At 42.4% G+C, this 22,967-nt stretch overlaps 1 protein-coding gene across 1 annotated transcript in view; it reads right to left on the minus strand.

Annotated features, from left to right (window-relative positions):
* Nucleotides 1-22,967, minus strand: part of LOC119976058 (kinesin-like protein KIF13B) — a 216,246-nt gene that overhangs the window by 40,978 nt on the left and 152,301 nt on the right. The window contains 9 exon segments of the mRNA XM_038816183.1: nt 6-105; nt 864-893; nt 2,080-2,226; nt 5,343-5,475; nt 7,676-7,833; nt 10,009-10,182; nt 12,765-12,905; nt 16,438-16,587; nt 22,133-22,279. Coding sequence (XP_038672111.1) covers nt 6-105; nt 864-893; nt 2,080-2,226; nt 5,343-5,475; nt 7,676-7,833; nt 10,009-10,182; nt 12,765-12,905; nt 16,438-16,587; nt 22,133-22,279 — 1,180 coding nt within the window.

A 22,967-nucleotide genomic window follows, 5' to 3' on the forward strand; every position in this document is an offset into this window, starting at 1 on the left:
CTTACTGGATTTACCAGCGAGTTTCTGGAGCTGTTTGTCAAGATATTCCTGCCTCTTAGTCAATGCAGTTAACCATTTCCGACGTAGCTTCTCCAAATCCTTCTCCTGCAATTTACAAAAAAGAATGAGTTATGTTCTTGCTCATTTTCTTCTCTCCAGTTTACAGTAATTTCTCTTCTGCTATAGCTCCTTTGCAAAAGGTTAATTAGCAAAATCTCAAGTATTATAAATGAAGACCGTTCATTTGATTTTAGCCCAAGAACTAACATCAGTTGACAGTCCATTCTGAAGTGTGGACTCTTAACAAAAAACTGTTCCTCTTCAGCACTTCACCCTTTTTGAGAATGGCTGTGTGATACAAAATGTTGTATCAGTATAGTAGCGAAGGCTCTTTCCGGACTGGAGCTTCGGCACCATGTTGGGCTCGAGCAGAGAGAGATTGCTCACGTCTGACTTGCATTATACTTGGTCAGAGTGCTTGTTGGGGTCCTGAAACGGGAAATGGCTAATTTCTCAACAGCAACATCCCTCACTTAAATGAGCCACACAGGTACACCCATCAAAAGCAGAGATTGCAAATGCTTTTTTAATAAACCAGAATGGAGCTTGAACTGCATTAAATAAACATGCAGGAGCAAGAAGTTAGTTTTGTCCCACACAGCATGTTTAATGCAGCAACAATTTGACCAAAGGAAAGCAAACTATTAGTCCCAATCTAAGCCCAGCTATCAGAGCTGAAATAGTTATTCAAGCCCTTAAACTTGATTAAAGGAGATTTCCAAAATAAACGATGCGCCTATTGTGCAATTGACAGCTGAGACCGCTATGAAACGAAGGCAGAATAGACAGCCATCAATCCGTACCTGGTAACTGTCCATGTCGTCGTCCTCTTCCTGTGTAGAAAGTGAATAATAATAATCTTTATTAGTGTCACAAGTACGCGTATATTAACACTGCAAAGAAGTTACTGTGAAAAGCCCCTAGTCGCCACACTCTGGCGCCTGTTCAGGTACAGATTGAGAATTCAGAATGTCCAATTCACCTAACAAGCACGTCTTTCGGGATTTGTGGGAGGAACTGCAGCACCCAGAGGAAACCCAGCAGACACGGGGGCAATGGCAGACTCCGCACAGACAGTGACCCAAGCCGGGAATCGAACCTGGGTCCCTGGCGCTGTGAAGCAGCAGTGCAACCATGCAAACAAATATCAAAGTAATGTTCATATTGGTATGCATATTTATAAACTGGATGAACAATTCAACTTAGAAAGGACAATGTGTTTACTTCAGAGCTGCACGGTGCAAATTCCATTCCTGCCAGGAGTCGGATTGACAGTATGGAAAGTTGACTGTGCTAGGAGGAGTTGGCATCTAAAGAACAAAATTAGAATCAAGCAACAGAAACCCAAAAGCAGTCGCAGAGATCTCAATTAGAATTAATGTTTACAGCGGCATGGTGGCGCTGTGGTTAGCACTGCTGCCTCACAGCACTGAGGTCCCACGTTCGATCCCGGCCCCGTGTCACTGTCCATGTGGAGTCTCCCCGTGTCTGTGTGGGTCTCACGCCCATAACGCAAAAGATGTGCAGGCTAGGTGGACTGGCCATGCTAAATTGCCCTTTAATTCAAGAAAAATAATTGGCTATTCCAAATTCAAGGAAAAAAATAATTAACTTTTACAGCAGGCTATAAATCAGTTTTCTCAAAATTCTCAATTTCTTTTCCTCCATTCAAACATTTCATGCTGAACTCAACAATTCAACTTATGCCCAATATCCATTAAAAAAGTGGGTTCAGCTATATACTTCTATTCCGTTGAATCCTGGCCCCAGGTCACTGTACACGTGGAGTTTGCAGTCTCCCATGTCTGCATGGGTCTCACCCCCACAACCCAAAGATGTTCTGGGTAGGTGGATTGGCCATGCTAAATTGCTCCTTAATTGGAAAAAAAGAATTGGGTACTCTAAAATCAAAAGAATATATATATTTTAACACCATGTTATACACTCCTTCTGTGCCATTCCCATTACATCACTTTAAATTGTTCTGCTATTAACAGTAACAAACATATAACCTCTTACCAAGTGGGTATCTTGATATTTCTGGGTTCTAGCAGGTCTGGTTTTGACACATCCCACAGCAATAGACAACACTGTTTCAGCAATTAAAGGCAACGTCCCAGAGTCTTGAACTGACCTTACTTCAACTTGAATACGTCGAGACTGACCCTGCAAAGCAACGGAAGAAAGAATTTTATGAAAGCTGTTGTGTTGCTCAAAAATCAAAAAGCAGGGCATATCTGAGGCAGACACCCACAGGCCCATGGGGCACTTTTCAATCTCATATGTACATCGCAAGAAATAAATTGGAAGATTATTTGTCCGAAAATATTTAATGAACAGCGACCACAGGAAGTTCCTTTCTGACCAAGCACCTTGGCATTCAAATTGACTGCGATGTATTGAACTTCCAAAATGCATTTGTAAAAACACCATATACAAAGCAATTGGTACATTTATTATATATCTTGAGTACTGGTTTTATAAATTGGCTGAAGGGTGGAAAGCAATACAAACTTGTTAAAGGAATTATGTCAGATGTGGAGGTACGAGGGGCCCAAAGATGGGCGTTAGGGTCACTACGTTTCTCATCAACATAGTAACTTGGGCTCAGAATCCCATTATGAATCAGTGCAATTTGCAGACAATACCAAGCTAGAAACATAGAAAATAGGAGTAGATCATTTGATCCATCAGGCCTGCTCCGCTGCCATTCAATATGATCATAGCTGAATCTCTATCTCAACAACATACTCCCATGCTCTCCCCACACAATTGGACACCTTCAGCGTCAAGAAATCTATTTCCTTCTTAAATGTATTCAGTGACTTGGCCTCTACAGCCTTCTCCAGTAGAGAATTCCACAGGTTCCTCACACTCTGAGTAAAGCAAGTTCTCCTCACCGTTGGCCCAAATGGCCTACCCTGTATTCTGAGTCTGTGGCCCCTTGTTCTATGCATCTCCAGCCAGGGGATCATCAGCCCTGCATTCAGCCTGTTCAGCTCTGCCAGAATTTTATTGAAAAGGTAACCGAGTCAAAGGAGACACTCAATGAAATGAGTTAAAATATAGCTAATGGTAGGTTAAATTTAATGCTAACAAATGTCAAGCAGTGCACCCCGGTAGAAAAAATGGTTGACACACATACTCCATAAACGGTGCTGAAATAGCTACAGACGAAGTTGAAAAACATCTAGGAGACTTGGTAGGCTTGATGTTCGACATATCCAATTAACTACAGAACTCCAATCAACAAAGCTTACAGAATACTGAACTGTATAGCCAAAACAATAATGTATGGATCAGAGGAAGTCATGATGAAACCACACAGTGCTCTCAGTAGTCTGCATCGTGAATGCTGGGATCAGGGGGACATTTATGCTCAGAGGCAATGCACAGAAGAGACAAAAACCTGATGCAGAATGTCAAGGGCTGAGCTACAAGCAAAGATTGAAGAAACATGGGCGGTATAGCCTCGAAAAGAAATGACTGTCGAAGAAATTATCTTATAAAAGGTGCACATAAAAGTGAAAGTGTTTGGGAAAACAGGACAATTAAAACATGAAAATAGGATGGGGGTATGAGTAAAAGGCAAGTTTAAGGTTTATGCCAGGAAGCTCTCTGTACCAAGTGATCATATATTTAATGGAATGCACAGATTAGTGCAGGCCAAAATTCTGAAAGCATTTTAAAATTTATTGAGTGCAGTAGTGGTGGTTCTAGAGGCTCTTTGCAAATGAATGAACTACGGTGTGCTAAATGACCCTCCTCAGCTGCTCCTATCTTGCAATGTTTTGAATTTTCTTCATAAACAGATTTTCCACAAGACCGAGTTATGTGCAGAGTTGGCATCATCAACTCCCAAAGCACAAATACTTCTACATCAAGATGTGCAGGACCTACATTTGGGAGCCAGCTGCACTGACAAAGCAAGAGGAAATATAGAATCAGTTAATGCCTGATAGTACAGTGGGGACATGGAAGTCTGCATGATTGCCAAATGCTCTATTTTTTTCCCCATGGTAAATTGAATATGGATTGCAAAATGTATAAGGAGGGAAAAAATCCGAAATTCCCTTTGTCTCTATTATTAACTGTAATCTGACACAATGGTATTACCATCACTGATGAAATGTGGTTACAAAAGAAACAAGAACTTGAAACTCAATCCAGGATATGGGAATCTAGGAGTTATGGGACTGGACTTGCAAACCAGAGATCTTCAGAATTGAATCCCACCACATTGAAAAACTGAACAGAAATGTATCTGCTAACTTGGAAGTATCAGAAAATGCTGTCAAATTGCTCTGGCAACCCAACTCGTTCACTGATATTTCTCAGAGAAAAGAGTCCATCATTCCTATTGTTAATCGGATCTACACCAGTTGGTGAAGTTAAAACTAAGACAGAGCTGCTTTCTTTGCTGGAGAGAGTTTATTGACTTCATTCACATCTGACCCTACTTCAACACCCCAGCATCCCGGCTATTTCCCATTTATACTCTTTTGATTAAACCAATAAAATAAGGGGATAAATTAACAAAACTTCACTGGTATGCAAACACCCATCATATGTTTAACAATATAATTGCCATTAAGCCATAACAATGTAATTGCTATTACACCTTAACATAATTGTTTTTTACTTTTAAAACATTTTTTTAAAGGAGTACCCAATTCATTTTTTCCAGTTAAAGGGCAATTTAGTGTGGCCAATCCACCTACCCTGCACATCTTTGGGTTGTGGGGGCGAAACCCACGCAAACACGAGGAGAATGTGCAAACTCCACACGGACAGTGACCCAGAGCCGGGATCAAACCTGGGACCTCTGTGCCGTGAGGCAGCAGTGCTAACCACTGCACGCCCCACACCTTAACGTAATTGACACTCATCCTCCAATTCTGGCCCACATGTAATCGTTCCGGCCCACATGTAATCATAACTCCAATCCTGCACTATGTGATTGAAGCATAATGCGATCAGGTTACCAAAGGAAGACAATAAACACTATTTTGTCGGTGTTGTTCACAAAAAGACAGGAGGCAACATAACAACTCATTCCAAAGCACAAATACTTCTACATCAAGATGTGCAGGACCTACATTTGGGAGCCAGCTGCACTGACAAAGCAAGAGGAAATATTATTGGAATGATATTTATATTTTCCTCACGCCAAAACCACATTCTCCCCATCTCAACACAAAAACACAAAAGGAGTTTCAGACTTCTATCACAGGAACCCATTGATGCACAGCGTGGGATTCCTCCCCTGCCTTCCCGTTTACCTGTCGTAGTTGGAAAATGCCACCAGTGGAAACATCCTTCGAGGGGGTCACCTCCACAGGAACGTACTCTCCATTCTCATTCAGTTCCAAGATCTGGATCCAGAGCTCCACCTTTCGCATCACCTCACTCCATCTGTAGATATACATTTTTTTTATAAAAGGTGCGTTTAATCACTCGGGTATCTAAATTATTAATTTTAAAAAGTCTAAATTGAATGATTCCCCCAACCCCTCCTATACAGCAGGTTATTGATGGCGATATTTATAGTAATTTATGATAGGTCATTGAAGTAGGATAAGAGGTAGCAAATTTAAAATGGTGTTGAGGAGAAACTACTTCTTCCAAAGGGTTGAGAGTCTGTGGAATTTACTATCCCAAAGTGTGTTGAGTGCTAGGGCAGTGAGTAAATTTAAGGAGTTAGACAGATTTTGAATTGGTGATGGGCTGAAGGGTTATGGAGAACGGGCAGGACAGTGGAGTTAAGGCCAGGATGAGATCAGCCATGATCGAATGGCGGAGTAGACTCGATGGGCCAAACCGCCCAATTCTGCTCCTATATCTTATGAACTTATAAGGAGGTTTATTGTAACATTTAACTATTTTTACAGTGGTTTGAATATAACTCAGTATCGCTTCCGACTGTTATTACATATCAAGTGCCGTATCATAATTCATCAGAGCAGAATGTCAAAGTAAATCAGTTTTTTGTTTTAAAGAGGTTAAATCTGAATACACTAATTTCATGAAATTCATTCAGCACATGGAGATTAATTTACTGTCAGGGAGGAAAAAATTAATGCAGTCCAAATGTTGCACAATTTACATCGCATTCCACATGTGCTTAAGTCCAGTCTTGAAAGGCGTGATCCTGGAAACTGTTGTCCTGGTCTCTTGAAAGCAAAGTCCAGCAGATCGACAGCTGTACATTTGTTTCTCAATTTAATACAACTGCGGTATTTGAAAAATGATAAATGAAAATCGCTTATTGTCACGAGTAGGCTTCAATGAAGCTACTGTGAAAAGTCCCTAGTCGCCACATTCCGGAGCCTGTCCGGGGAGCCTGGTACGGGAATCAAACCGTGCTGCTGGCCTGCTTTAAAAGCCAGCGATTTAGCCCAGTGTGCTAAACCAGCCCATTCCTGGGAATGATGCAGATTTTGCAGTTATTTGCCCTCGATGGGTGCACTGTGGTAAAAACACTTTCGGGCAGCACGGTAGCATAATGGTTAGCACAATTGCTTCACAGCTCCAGGGACAAGTTTGATTCCCGGCTTGGGTCACTGACTGTGCGAAGTCTACACGTTCTGCCCGTGTGTGCGTGGGTTTCCTCCGGGTGCTCCGGTTTCCTCCCACAGTCCAAAGATGTGCAGGTTAGGTGGATTGGCCATGCTAAATTGTCCTTAGTGTCCAAAATTGCCCTTAGTGTTGGGTGGGGTTACTGGATTATGGGGATAGGGTGGAGGTGTGGGCTTGGGTAGGGTGCTCTTTCCAAGAGCCGGTGCAGATCCGATGGGCTGAATGGCCTCCTTCTACACTGTAAATTCTATGATAATAAAAAAAAACAGGTGGGATGTTGCAATGGAGGGGAATAAGTTTTTTAAAAAAGATATTTAGAGCACCCAATTCTTTTTTCCAATTAAGGGGCGATTTAGCGTGGCCAATCCACCTAGCCTGCACATCTTTGGGTTATGGGGTTGAGGCCCATGCAAACTCCACATGGACAGTGACCTGGGATCTAACCCAGGTCCTCGGCGCCGTGAGCCAGCAATGCTAACCACTGCACCACCGTGCCACCCTGAGGGTAATAAGGTGAAGAAAAGTTGTACAAAAAATTAATCAGATGTCAGGACTACCAACTGAGATCAGCTGAAACAACAAATTTGTGCTTTTTTAATAACTTTGTGAATTTGTTCTATCGAAAATACTCGCGGTTGGACGGGTAATTGCTTTCGGGCTGCACCTCTTTAATCAAAATAGTTTTGCTCAATATAATTGTGTATTTTTTTGGTGGAATATGATCCCAACAAAATTAAAATCTAGTACAGCGTGGTTGAATAATAAGAATAAACCAATTCAAGGAGAGAATAACTTAGGAAAAGCTATGAGAGAGCCAGAGACTAGGGGCAGACAATGATAGAGAGGTCAACAGAGAATAAATAAATTTAGAGACATCAACAGAGTGGGAGGTAGCTATGGGAACAGTGAAATATTGCGTTAAAATGTCCTCCATTCTCAGCACCAGATAGTTTCCACTGCATTGTAATAATACTTTCTACACAAGATGGTAAAGTACAATTTAATGGAAACTGATACTCAGTGCCATTATATTCACCTATCTCGCAGGGATCGCGTTTTGGCTTGTATTATTCCCAAGTCCCATATGGAAGGGTTTTTCCGAGAGTCACGTGATTTATGTCCGTATACTTGGAATGCAAGTGCTCCGTCCAAGAGATATTCCAACAGATCTTCAGAAAGATTGACTGAAAATTCCTGATCAAAAGAAACCAGGAGTAATTATAGATTAATTTCAAAGCAATATGCCAACATCCAACACACAATGGTATTATTCATAGGGGTACTATTTCCAAAGCCTAAATATTTGTTCACGGCCTTATTAGTCCAGATTTGACACTGTTTTAGTAGTTTACATCCAGTATATGTTTTAAATATTGAAATTATGAGATAGCTGGAAATCAGAAAAAGAAAATACAATGTATTATAGGTTAATTTAAAACCGAAATGATTCTTGTCTTGGTATAGTCCCATGTTTAATGAAGAGTTACACGACAAACACCAACTTATTTATAGCGGTAAAGGGAGGCGTTGCCAAAATTTTCCAACATGTACTCATCAAGATAAAGACAGGAAAATGCCAAATTGAGCAGATTCCTTATATGAGGCTTGAGCATGTTCCTTTGGTTGTACGCAATCAGCACGGTACAGACTGTACTCAACAGCCCACTCTTGCAAGGCCCATAACAAAACATCTACTGGTTGACTTGATTCCGCGATTGGGCAACACTTGCTGAACAATTCAAGTGAACTAATGTTTTCACGGTAATGAATGCAAGAAATTGTCATATTTTATATATTTTTTTGTAGTAATGTTATTAAAACCTGGGTTAAGATGTATACAGAGGGCAGCACGGTGGCGCAGTGGGTGAGCCCTGCAGTCTCACGGCACCAAGGTCCCAGGTTTGATCCCGGCTCTGGGTCACTGTCCGTGTGGAGTTTGCACATTCTTCCCGTGTCTGCGTGGGTTATACCCCCACAACCCAAAAGATGTGCAGGCTAAGTGGACTGGCCATACTAAATTGCCACTTAATTGGAAAAAATGAATTGGGTACCCGAAATTTATTTAAAAATGTATACAGACAGTGTGCCTTCTAAAGCTGTGAATAAGGGGTCATACAAGTGAGGTCATCATTGATTTTCTTTTGCAGAACTGTTCTGCCAATGGAATATTGTTGATGTTCAAAGGACAACTGGGGTGTAGATAGATTTACGAGGGGTATTGTGTTTGGTCCTGGCGAAACAAATCATGGGTCATCTTGTGGGAGGAGACAGAAGAATACCTTACGCGTTGGGTACATATGATGTAACTAAGGGGAGGAGCCAGGTCTGTCACAAAAGTTATTTCTTCCTAAGATTTTAATCTTAAGAGGTTTTTCAGTTTTGGTCCTGAAAAGTTCTCTCTCCAAATATTCTGAGGAGAAAAGAGTAGAAACCTGGTTGTGGTATTTGGACTATATTGGTTTGCTTAATTGGAATACAGAGGCAGGTTTAGGAAGTAGTTAAAGTTTCCCTTTTACTTGAGAACTGTTGCAACAGTGAACTGTAACGCTATTTCTCTGTTGTTAATATGGTTAATTTGGTGTTGATCAAAGTTTGTTTTAACATAAAAGATAATAATGGATCAATGTTATCACTCCTGTTATGCAGTAATATTCCCTCACAATTTTACAAATTGCGGATAGTTGGGTTCTCATCTGGGATCCTAACAACACGAACAACCTATTTAAGATAATCAGTCGGGCTTCTAATGTGGTTCAATTATGTTTGCTAGAAGCACCATACATTTGTATGCAGGGACCTATTTTCTGCAAAATAAAGATATATGTTCAAGTTTCAGTCTTTTGGAATTACCAAGGAATTTGCAAGCCAAAGTTGCTTTCTCCATGACAACACCTCAGCCCAGTCAATTTGCCAACCAATCAGCATCCTTTCCCCCTGCAGTATACATTGTGATTGTTTGAAATTTGGTATTCATGCATTTGTCCTGATGAGTACAAAAAGACAAAAAGCTTCAGCAATGTGCCTCTCTTTGCAGCAATAACCAATCTATTTCTTCAACTACCCAGTGACCTGCTCTGCAATTCTAGCATGTTGAAGGATAATTGTTTCTGCTAGTCTGTGCCCTCAATCAACCACGTTATGGCAAGAGGGGCCAAATATATCAAGCTCACTTGACATTTGGGTGCATGAATCTCCCAAACCCACCACCGCAGTCTTCCAGCAAAATGCTCAAAAGATCCTCAGCTTTGCAACATGCCAACAATGTAAAAATTGTTTCAATTTGAAATCTCTCCACAAAGCCACGCCAAATACCCGGGCAAACTGGAAGATGTAATGCAAGTGATGAAGTTCCAAGATTTATTCCCTCACCTTACAGTGGTCAAAAACAACCATGCACTCCGGGTCCCTGCCAGTGGGGGTTAAGGAGGAAGGGTCCACCTCTGGTGCAACAATGATTGGTTCAGCCTGATCCCAGAAGGTGTACTGGCAGAAAACAAAGTTTGCCAAGTGTCGAGGCAAGCCTGTAGCCTGAAGAATTTTAATCTAGAGGAGAAAATATTTTTATTGCAATTTTTGCACTTAATCTCAAAACTTTGCAGAATATAAAAATAATAACTAAAACAATAACAACATCAACACAAGTATCGAAAGCTGCTGCCGCATCTGTAATAGTAGTCCGGTACTATCATTTCTTTATATTATTTACATTAGTGTATATCATACAGTTTTTTTTAAAAGTGATATTTTGGAGATTTTAAACGTTTAGTAATAAGAATTTTCTTCGTTTTGCGAAGGGGCGGGTTGGAAGATCTCCTGTTCCCCTCTTGAGTTGTTATGGGGTGTTTGGATGACCCACCTTCCCAGTTTGACCCATGTGGGGGAATTCTGGTCCCCTCCTGCAAATAGCCTTCCTCTCTGCTATATGCTAGCTCCTTTTCATCCAGGCAGTGCTCCCTACCCCCTCCCTTCATATTCCACCGCCCCCCCCCCCCCCCCCCCGTCCCCCCTCCCCCAAAATCTAGATTTCAGTTACTGTCTAATATTGTTATAATTAGCCTTCCTCCAATTTAGCACCTTCACCCGAAGACAACTCTTATCTTTATCCAACAGTACCGTAAAACTTTCTGAATTATGCTCACTGTTCCCTAAATGCTCCCCAACTGAAATTCTGACCACCTGGCCAGGCTCATTCCCCAATACCACGTCCAGTATGGCCCCCTACCCTAGTTGGATTATCTTCATATTGTTCAAGAAACCCTCTTGGATGCTCCTTACAACCTCTACCCCATCCAAGCCCCTAACACTAAGTGAGTCCCAGTCAATATTGGCGAAGTTAAAAATCACCCACCACACCAACCCTATTGCTTTTACACCTTTCTAATCTGCCTACATATCTGCTCCTCTATCTCCCGCTGGCTATTGGGAGGCCTGGAGTAATTCCCCAACATTCCTGAGGAACTCTACCCATATTGCCTCACTGCATGAGCCCTCTTGAGGTGTCCTCCCGCAATACAGTTGTGATATTCTCCTTAGCTAGTAGTGCATCTTCCCCCACCCATTTTACATCCCCCTCTATCCCACCTGAAACATCTAAATCCTGGAACTGCCAATCCTGTCCCTCCCTCAACCAAGTCAGCGACACAGTAGCACAGTGGGTAGCACAGTTGCTTCACAGCTCCAGGATCCCAGGTTCGATTCCCAGCTTGGGTCACTGTCTGCGGAGTCTGCACGTTCTCCCCGGGTGTCCTCTGGGTGCACCGGGTTCCTCCCACAGTCCAAAGATGTGCAGGTTAGCTGGATTAGTGCTAAATTGCCCTTCGAATACAAAAAGGTTAGGTGGGGTTGCTGGGTTACGGAGATAGGTGTGGGCTTAGATAGGGTGCAGACTCGATGGGCCGAATGGCCTCCTTCTGCACTGTAGATTCGATGATTCTAAGCCTCTGTAATGGCAACAACATCATAGTTCCAGGTACTAATCCAGGCTCTAAGTTCATCTGCCTTACTTGTTATACTTCTCGCATTGAAATAAATGCCCTTCAGACCACCAGTCCCGCTGTATTCAGCAACATCTCCCTGCCTGCTCTTCCTAGTAGTGGCCCTATTCTCTAATTCCCTCTCTGTTAATTCACCCTCTGGCCTATTACTCCAGTTCCCACCCCTCTGCCACACTAGTTTAAACCCTCCCATGAGACACTGGCAAACCTCGTGGCCAGGATATTCATGCCCGTCCAGTTTAGATGCAACCCGTCCTTCTTGTACAGGTTCCACCTGCCCCAAAAGACATCCCAATGGTCTAGATACCTGAAACCCTCCCTCCTTCCTACACCAGCTGATTAGCCACGTGATTATGTACGAAGGTTCTTCCTTCTCCTACAAAAACAGTGATGCTGTTAAATAGAGAATGTTGTAATACAGACTGCTGAATGTGCCTGTGATACCATGCACAGCAGTTATTCGTCGCTATTACAACAGCGAACATATAAATTAGGAGTAGGCCCTTCAGCCCCTCACACCCGCTGCACCCTAATGGGTGATCTGATTATGACCTCAATGCCACGTTCCACCTACCCCCAATAACGTTTGGCTCCCTTGTTAGTCAAGAATCTATCCACCTCTGACTTAAAAATATTCATTGATTCTGCCTCCACCGCTCTATGGGGAAGGGAGTTCCAAAGACTCTCAACCCTCAAGAGAAAAGATTTCTTCTCATCTCATTTTAAATGGGAGACCCCTTATTTTTTTATAATAAATTTTATAGTACCTAATTCATTCTTCCAATTAAGGGCAATTTAGTGTTGCCAATCCGCCTACCCTGCACATCTTTGGGTTGTGGGGGTGAAACCCACGCAGACACGGGGAGAATGTGCAAACTCCACGCCGGGACCCAGAGCCGGGATTGAACCTGGGCCCTCGGCGCCCTGAGTCTGCAGTGCTAACCACTGGGCCATCGTGCTGCCCTTAGACCCCTTATTTTCAAACCGAGTCCTTTTGTTCTAGTCTCAGCGATAACCAAAGCTGAACAGTTTCACATGTACTATTGTTTTCAGCCAATTTCGAGGTAGCAAATGCCTATAAAGAGCACGCTGCAACAGCAGACTGGAGAACAGCTCAGGAGGCACACTTACCCCGCAGACTATGTTTCGAGCCATTTCTCTGTCCTGCGGTTCACTTTCATTTGGAATATCCAACATGTCTTCTCCACCAGCAATTCGATCACTAAGATCGCCACTCGTTCGTGCCACTTCCACATGCAAGCGTCCTGCAACCTAAAAATCAGACCAGTTATAACAGTACATCCCAGCGGCTGATTTTAACATTAATAATCCAAATATCTCAAAATTACCACGTATGTATTACATTTGAATTTCAGGGTTCAATCACAACTCAAAACAAAGCTTTATAGAAATCTTCTCAATACATCCACACAAAAAAACTTCTGAGAGGGCGAGATTCTGTTGGGCACCTGAATGATTGGCATGACTCTCCAGTAAACAGCACAGTTTGACCCAAAGGCAATATGATAATGAGCTTTTTGATTCTATTCAGATTATACTACATAAAAACATGCCACGCATGTCATAAAGGCTGGTTGAATGAGTGTTCCTTTCTATAAAAGCATAGCTTTAACCATAGGGTAGTGTAGTCAGTGCAGTCAACTATACTCCATGGCAGGGCGGCATGTGGCACAGTGGTTAGCATTGCTGCCTATGGAGCCGAGGACCCGGGTTCGAATCCCGGCCCTATCCGTGTGGAGTTTGCACATTCTCCCAGTGTCTGCATGGGTTTCACCCCCACAACCCAAAGATGTGCTGGGGAGGTGGATTGGCCACGCTAAATTGCCCCTTAATTGGAAAATAAAATAAAAAAATAATAATTGGGTACTCTAAATTTATTTTAAAAACCATGGCTCCATGGCTCTGAATGGCGGTGCTCATTTGTAGAATAGTGATGCCTGACTCCAACAAGCAGGCATATTTTGACATTGACTTCAGCTCCATGAACACTGATAATTACTCTTCCCTCAAAGATGTCACGTACCTCACAAGATCAGGACTTTTATATTTGGTTCAGTTGCACAGATCTGACAGAAATAGCTTTCGAGATAGTTTTAACTATTGTAGTTTACAGATCTAGAGACCACAATTCAGGAATGAGAGCATCTGGTTTCAAGTCAAATTCTTCACTGTTAAAAACTTATTGCTCTATTGCACCTGTAAATGTAACAAAAAGTTACAGGCACTTCACAGAGCATTATAAAACAAAATGACACCGAGCCATTTGAGGAGTTATTAGGTCAGATAGCCAAATGTTTGGTCAGAATGGCAGGCTTTAGGAATGTTTTGAAGGATGAAAGCAAAGTACAGAGATGGAGAGCTGTAGAGAAAGACTTCCAGGGCTCAAGTCTCAGGCATGGTGGCACAGTGGTTAGCTCTGCTACCTCATAGCTCCAGGCACCCAGGTTCAATTCCGGCCTCGGGTGACTGTGTGGAATTTGCACTTTCTCCCCGTGTCTGCGTGGGTTTCCTCCGGGTGCTCCAGTTTCTTTCCACAGTCAAGAGATCTGCATGTTCGGTGGATTGACCATGCCAAACTGCCCCTAAGTGTTCAAACGTTAGATGGGGTTACTGGGTTACAGGGAAAGGGTGGAGGCGTGGGCTTAAGTAGGGTGCTCTTTCCAAGGGTCGATGCAGACTTGATGGGCCAAATGGCCTCCTTCTGCACTGTAAATTCTATGAATTAAAGAGAGGGCGACCAGTGGAAGAGTGATTAAAATCCAGTATGCTCAAGAGTCCAGAATAAGATGAGTGCCGGTATCTCGAAGGTTTGTGGGTCTGGAGAAGATTACAGAGATAGGGAGGTTTATTGCTCTGGAGAACTTTGAAAACCAAGAGTTGCAAGTTTATGTTTCAAGACCCAATAGATCTTTTGTGCATTGTCAGCTATTTCTACATAGGGGCTGCTGGGGGAATAAGACTTGGCACAAGTTATGACAGGGGCATCAGAGTTTGTGATTACCGCAACTTTAAGGAAAGTAAAATGTGGAACATTAGCCAGGAGGAAATCGGCAGTCTAAGGGATGGTGCGCGTTTGCGGGTCAACTTTAACACCAAGGTTGCGACCATTTTGGTTTAGTTTCAGCCTGTTGCCAGGAAGAGGTATGGAGTCAGTACTGAGGTAACAGAGTTTGTGTTGGAACCAAAAACAATTCCATCAGCCTTCCCATTATTTCATTAAACATGACTCTTCCTTTACTAAACAGTTATTTGACAAAACATTTAACGCCAAAAGCAAAATTGCACTGAGAATTAGGGCAGCACGGTAGCATGGTGGTTAGCATAAATGCTTCACAGCTCCAGGGTCTCAGGTTCGATTCCCGGCTGGGTCACTGTCTGTGTGGAGTCTGCACGTCCTCCCCGTGTGTGCGTGGGTTTCCTCCGGGTGCTCCGGTTTCCTCCCACAGTCCAAAGATGTGCGGGTTAGGTGGATTGGCCATGCTAAATTGCACGTAATGTCCTAAAAAAGTAAGGTTAAGGGGGGGGGGGGTTGTTGGGTTACAGGTATAGGGTGGATATGTGGGTTTGAGTAGGGTGATCATTGCTCGGCACAACATCGAGGGCCGAAGGGCCTGTTCTGTGCTGTACTGTTCTATGTTCTATGTTCTAATTTCAACAAGATTCTAAATCTAACAACCGTAGGGGCAGCACGGTGGCACAGTGGTTAACACTGCTGCCTCACGACGCCAAGGTCCCAGGTTCGATCCAGGCCCCAGGTCACTATCCGCGTGGAGTTTTCCCATTCTCCCTGTGTTTGCGTGGGTTTCGCCCTTACAACCCAAAGATTGGTAGGTGGATTGACCATGCTAAATTGCCCCTTAATTGGAAAAAATGAATTGGGTTCTCTAAATTTAGTTTTAAAAATCTACAAATACTTAAAATTTGAAATTTAAATGTCCTGTAAATATGGAATAGATTAGTAACAATCTGAATAGAAAAGATGCTTAACATTGTGGCTGCCAACCCACATCCTGACGAAGAATATTTATGTTTTCTAGTCCCAATAGATCTCTTGTGCATTGTCAGCTATTTCTACCTTAATTACATAGATTAATGTATTTCTAAACTGATCTTTCCTCCAAAACATCAATGGAAACATTGGCGCAAAAGAAAAACGAAAGTGGTGGAACACATCACAATTCTGAATAGCAATTACTGCGGCGAAAGGGCCGTCCTGAGGGACTTCCTTTCAAGACAATTCAATCTATACAGCCACTTCAGAATCAATTTAGTAGCTACTGCTGGTGCCTGCCCGACTGTGAACAGTATTCTCAATCTTCATAGTGATGATGATGGAATAAACAACTAATTTTTAAAAAGCTCACAACCTAGGGGAATTTTAATATTAAATATTATTTAATATTAAAAACCCACGTATGCTGTTTGTCACGGTTTGCTCATAAGACTTGTACTGTGGGGAATGAGTTTGGACAAGAGACTACATACCTACATACCAAAAGGCTTTAATGAATAGATTTATGTCAATGAGAAAAAAAACAGGAGGAATAAAGAGATCTCTCACTAAGTGGGTCAACCCCTTCCATTTTATTTCAGAATCTCACTTTAAGGCTCTATCAGGTTTAATTTAAAATTAAGATCACGTAGGCGAAAGGATAATTTCAACATAATTGCAATTTCCAATGCTCCCATTCCCTTATTATTTTAAGCATGATACAAGAGGAGGAAATTTACTAAAAACAGCCTTTCAATTGCTACCAATGAAGTACACTGATTTATCACATACCTCTCCCTTCTGGTTAATGATGGGTACTGCATACTGCAATTTAACATCAAAAAAGAGCAACTCCAAAAAGACATTTGCAACCCCAATCAGGCTGTGGTTTTCCTGTTCATCAAAGAACGGGTCAGCTCGCTTGAAGTAAGATCTCATCATCTGCAAAAGAAAAATAATTCAACCAACAGTCACAAACGAGCTCAACCAAATCCTGCCAGCAAGATATCAGAATATGATCAGTCATCTCAATTATATCCAGAATCACTGAGGTAACACTTGGATAACACTTAAAAAATAAAGATAAAACAGGAATTGTTTACAAGCTGAAATAAAACAGAAAATGCTTATTGACTATGCAGGACAGTCGGCATGTGGATAACATTTCAGAAGAGATGTTGACTGAACTCTGCATTTCTAGCATTCTCTATTCTATAGTAGCAAAACTAACAAGCATACATTATCTTCCACATGATGCCATCTGACCCTTAGATCGCCACTTGGGATAAATTCTAATTTACAACTAACTGTAACAGGTTTATGGTGCGAAACGGGAAACAAACTAGCTTAGGTACACAAACGTTTGTGTCAAATGGTTGCAGTGTGTGTAGATACAAGGATCACAAACTGATAGAAGATTTAGTGGCAGTCCAAAATCTGAATTAAATGTGATGAAGTAGCAATGCAGATTACAGCTTGAAGCAAATAGATGGGAGATGGCGTACAATCACCAAATTCCAGGATGATTTTGGAAGGCAAACAGTTTGCAATCTCAGTTTTCTCTCCTGGGGTTAGGAAATGAGGAAAGCAAATTCATCCCAAGCTGCTTCCCAGTGTGTCAAGAGCATTTCGAAAGCAGCACTGGGTGTATGTCACCTGCATGCTCTCCTCATCAGGTTAATTTATATGGGGCAATGGGGAAACAAGATTTTTACTTCAGTTTGTTAGCTTGGTTCAATTGGCGATAGATGATTTATAGGTTCAAACTCCATGCCACAAACTGAGCAAACAAATATCAACGGTTGCTCTCATATCTTACGGTCAGTGTATTATTAAGGGAATGCCTCATCGTCAAAGGAAATGTTTAGATTAAATATTAAAATCACTTGGCATCGTCTATAAATTAGATTTAGAATACAAATGTAGTCACCAGATATATATGCTTTATTTTATATATATATATATATATATATATATATATATGGATGCCTTAAGAGACTATCAGGTTTGGAATTAAAATACCCCATGAAGATAATCAAAATTTTGAACTGTAGATAACTTTATAGAACTCGCAATCCAATTCCCTCTTATGAATAGAAGTCTACAAAAAGCCACTCCTGTGAAGGGAATGCAATAGCATGGTACCGACTACCTAGGAATACAGTACGGTGGTGCAGGCTACCTTTCTTCAATTAGATTAAATAGGTCCTCTAATTTTATCACTTGAGGTTGTCTGTTTACGCAATGTGTGTACGTGCATGCGTGCCTGAAGTATTTCACTCAAGATCTCCAAGCAAAAATTGAAAATAAAGATCTCCAAGCAAAAATTGAAAACAAACAGTGCAACACCACTAACTGAAATAGCTTTCGATGCATCTTAGATATCTTTACTTTAAGGGCCAACACCAATAACAGACTCATTTTTATCTAGTCAATTGTGGGGTCTTGTAATGAGCAAACTGATTGCCACATTCGCCTGTGCAACAATCACTGCAATCAGAAAGGAATTCATTACGCATGAAACACTTGAGACATTTCTGAGAGGTGTGATCAGGTGCTACACAAGTCGTGGAGTATTTTATTTCAACAATTTCAACAAAAGGTTTTTCGGCTTTAACAGCAGACTCAAGGGGTTAAATGGCCACTCCCTACGTTCCCAAGAAAATCTTGCAAAGCTAACAGTGTAAATATCAAACTATTTTTAGAATCCAGTTTGGTTTATGAACAAATATTGTCACTCCATTTCATTTGTGTGGTTTGGAGTAATCTATCAACAGTCCATAGTCTTAGCAAGGGCCCAATCATTTCACTGTGATAACAACGTCCAACCAATCGAAAACAAGCTGGACGTGCTTAACGCTAGACTTACCTCTCAGAGGAAAGTAAGAGACTGCTGCGGCTCTGTTTCACAGAGACATTGGTCACCCCTGCCTCACCAGACCGTACCATACAACCCGATTGCTTCTCAATGCACTGGGTGGACCGCACAACGTCATTGGGTAAAGCGACGAGTGGAGGGGATTGCCTCCTCGTCAACTCTTCCTGGTGCTCAGATGTGGCGATTCTGGCGAACTACTGCTCCCCGGAGCTGGAATACCTGACCGTGAAGTGCAGCCCATACCACTTTCCACAGGAGTTCACTTCTGCCATCATAGAATTTGCAGTGCAGAAGGAGGCCATTCGGCCCATCGAGTCTGCACCGGCTCTTGGAAAGAGCACCATCATCACAGCGGTCTACATCCACCACAGTATGAAGGCGCTTGATGAATTATACACCACTATAAATAAGTGAAACAGAATACTGGAGGCCTTGTTCATCGTGACTGGCGATTTCAACCAAGCCAACCTCAAGAGTGCACTTCCAAAATTCCACCAAAACATCTCCTGTCTCACCAGAGACGCCAACATTCTCAACCACAGCTACACAAACATCAAATGCGCCTAGCGATCCATCCCCGACCGCACTTCGGAAAATCGGACCATAAGATGGTGCTCCTTCTCCCACATACAAGCAGAAACTTAAGCGGGAGAATCCGGTTAAGAACGTCTTAGCATTGCTGGTCCAAGACAACAAAGGAGCTCCTACGCGACTGCTTGGAGTCAGCGGACTGGTCCATATTCAAGAACTCAGCCATCAACCTAAACGAGTATGTCACTACCGTTACAGACTTCATCAGCAAGTGTGTAGAAGGTTACGTGTCAAAGAAGGTAGTACGTACATTACCCAACCGGAAACCATAGTTTAATCGGGAGATTCACTCCCTATGGAAGGCCAGATCTGAGGCATTCAAGACAGGCGACCCTGATCTATACAAGAAATCCAGGTGCAACCTCCGCAAAGCCACCAGGGATGCCAAGAGACAATAACTGACTACGCTAGAGTCACAGACTAACGACACAGACTCTCGTCGGTTGTGGCAAGGCATAAACATCATACGGGATACAAAGCAAAGCCGATTAGAATCCCCTGCAGCAGCGCACCCCTCCCCGATGAACTCAATGCATTCTAAGCTCTGTTCAAGCAGGAAACCATCTGTCAACTGCCCCAGCAGCCCCGGACACGCCCATACCACCATCACAGCTTCCAAAGTCAGATCGGTCTTCTAGAAAGTGAACCCTCAGAAGGCGAGCGGTCCTGATGGAGTCCCTGGTCGTGCACTCAGATCCTGCGCTGACAAACTGGCGGGTGTGTTTGCGGACATCTTCAACCACTCCCTACTCCGTTCACAAGTTCCCAACTGCTTCAAGAAGGCCACCATCATACTGGTGCCCAAGAAGAACCAGGCAACGTGCCTCAACAAGTACTGTACAGTGTCCTTGTCATCTATCATTATGAAGTGCTTCGAGAGGTTGGTCATGAGACACATCAACTCAATACTCCCAGAATGCCTTGATCCACTGCAATTCGCCTATCGCCACAACCAGTCACTGGCTCTACACACATCCATAGAGCATCTCGACAACAAGGACTCCAACGTCATAGACTCCTATTCATTGACTACAGCTCCGCCTTCAACACCATCATCCAACTTCATCTACAAGTTTGCTGATGACACGACCGTAGTGGGTCGGATCTCGAACAATGATGAGTCAGAGTACAGGAGCGAGATATAGAACCTAGTGGCATGGTGGAGCGACAACAATCTCTCCCTCAACATCAGCAAACCTAAGGAGTTGGTCATTGACTTTAGGAAGCAAGGTATCGTACATACCCCTGTCTGCACCAGGTGGGGATTGTTGACAGCTTCAAATTCCTAGGTGTGCACATAACCAACAATCTATCCTGGTCTACCCACATCAAAAAAGCACAACAGCTCCTATATTTCCTCAGGAAACTAAGGAAATTTGGCATATCCACATTGACTCTTACCATTTTTTACTGATGCACCATAGAAAGCACCCCATCTGGCTGCATCGTGCCTGGTATGGCAACAGCTCTGCCCAAGACCGTAAGAAATTATAGAATCGCGAACACAGCCCAGTCGATCACGCGAACCCGCCTCCCATCCATTGACTCTGTCTCCACCTCCTACTGCTTTTGGAAAGCGGGCAGCATAATCAAAGACCCCTCCCACCCGGGTTATTCGCTCTTCCATCAGGCAGGAGATAAAAGTCTGAGAACACGCACTAAACTCCAGATTCAAACACAGCTTCTTCCCCGCTGTTACCGGACTCCTGAATGACCCTCTTATGGACTGAACTGATCTCTTCACACATCTTCTCTACTGAGTAGTACTACCCGATGCCTGTGCCTATGCATTTACATTGTGTATTTATGTATGTCCTATGTTTTTCGTGTATGGAACGATTTGTCTAGACTGTACGCAATATTTTTCACTGTACCTCGGTACACATTGCAATAAATCAAATTCAAGTTCAAACAAGAGCACAAAACCACCATCACTGGTTTAAAACTTGATTTATTTTTAAATTGTGGAGCTGAATCCAGATGAGACTCTGCTGGGTATTAAAATCTTCCTATTAACATGGTTTTATTGCTTATAGACATTTCTAAGCATCCAAATACAGGTATTACATTAACTTAATGACTCAGTTACAGGAATGCATTTAAAAAATTGCCACCCTTAGAACCTCCCCCCACTATGAGGAGATGTCCGTGAAGTAATTTAGTGATTATGTCACTGGATGAGTAATCCACAGGTGAACAGTTGAAATCCCATTGCAGAAAGCAGTGAAATTGAATTCAATATATGATATACTTTGTCCGGTTGTTTCCGGAACAGGGCGCTACACTATTATTAAAAACACAACTGGTTCACTATTTGTCTGCTTAGAAGGTGGCCTGTCATGCCTGCTTCGTCAGGTGTGCATGTGACTCCAGTTTCACATTCGGCATTAGCTTTTATGTCAAGACGTCTTGCTAGTGTTACGCAAAATTAAGTTTATAAATAAAACTTTTGCTCTTCCTATTACATTGCTTGATATTCCAGTGCCACACATCAATGACACCAGATCACCTGATCCTTAACTTTCACAGCAATCCAAATTAGATGCACAAGAACAGCCTGGGAGTGAGCAATCTCATCGTCCAGTTTTCATTCTTTGCATTCAGTATCTCCTCATTGGAGCATGGGTGTGAAGATGGGAACAGTAAAGCCTTGAATCAACTTGTCAGGTTACACCCGAGTGTGTGCCAGGCCATTCCAAATGTGGCATCAACACAGATCCCTTTTACACATCAATGCTCCCGTCATTGAGAAACCAAATGTACTCAAATCAAGCATATAAAGGAGTAGGCGACAATATAGTTCAGATTTAACTATTAAGGGCTAATGGTTGGCCAGCATAACATTGGAGAAGCAAAACGTGCCTGCAAGTTCAACAGGGTGTAATACTGATAAATGACAGAAAGAGACTGAGGGGTATGCAGCACCTTTTAAACTTTGGATTTGGCTGATTCGATCCATTCCCATGTTCCCAAGTCTAACCATGTATTTGTTTAAAAATGCACAAATCTTCTACTTACAGGATTGTCCTCATCACAGTCTTTCCATTCCTGGTAAAGTTCACGCATATCAATTAACCGGTTTTCCAGTTTCTCGAGTGACCAGATCTGCTTGCCTTTACTTTTCCTTCGTACCTGGACGGCTGGTTCGCTGAGAACGGAGTCACGCTGTTGGATTAAAAGAAAGTGACTGCAGTGGCTGCCTACCCAAAAATCATCCAAAATATCCCAAACAGACACGCGGCAATAAAACAAGCAATCTTCCTTTCACTTATGCAGGCGGAGCTTGAGGAACAACGATTTGGAATTCTATTCTTATTTTTCAGGATGAAGATCTGTCCTGAAGAATTACTGAAATACTGGAAGAAATGCCTAACGGGCTACAAGCTCTTATGGAGAGGACCTGCCAAAGTCCTGTTGAATTCAGGTACATGAGAATTCAATCCAACTCAAATGTAGAAAGATTCCAAGACTAAATTGTGTCTTACATGTAAGCAATGACAGTGAGGGGATATTTATTTTTGCAGACAAGATGGCTCTAAGATTTTGATGAAACGTCAAGGATATGAAACGTTAACTCAGTTTCTCTCTCCAGCGATGCTACCTGACCTGTTCAGCAGTCACAGCGTTTTTGGCTTTTAGTTCATACGGTAAAGGGCATAATACACAGTTTCCAGTGATACATATTGGAAACGGGTCAATGACTGTTGCTGGAAGATCTGGAATCTAACACTTTTGCTCATTGTGTTTGTTTTAATAGATGTAAAATGTGCAGTTGTCGGTTCTCAAATCTCTTGAATGTTTCGGAAATTATTCATTATATTCTTACACTCAACACACATTCAACAGCAGATGC

Source organism: Scyliorhinus canicula, chromosome 1, assembly GCF_902713615.1.
Source record: "Scyliorhinus canicula chromosome 1, sScyCan1.1, whole genome shotgun sequence".
NCBI lineage: Eukaryota > Metazoa > Chordata > Chondrichthyes > Carcharhiniformes > Scyliorhinidae > Scyliorhinus > Scyliorhinus canicula.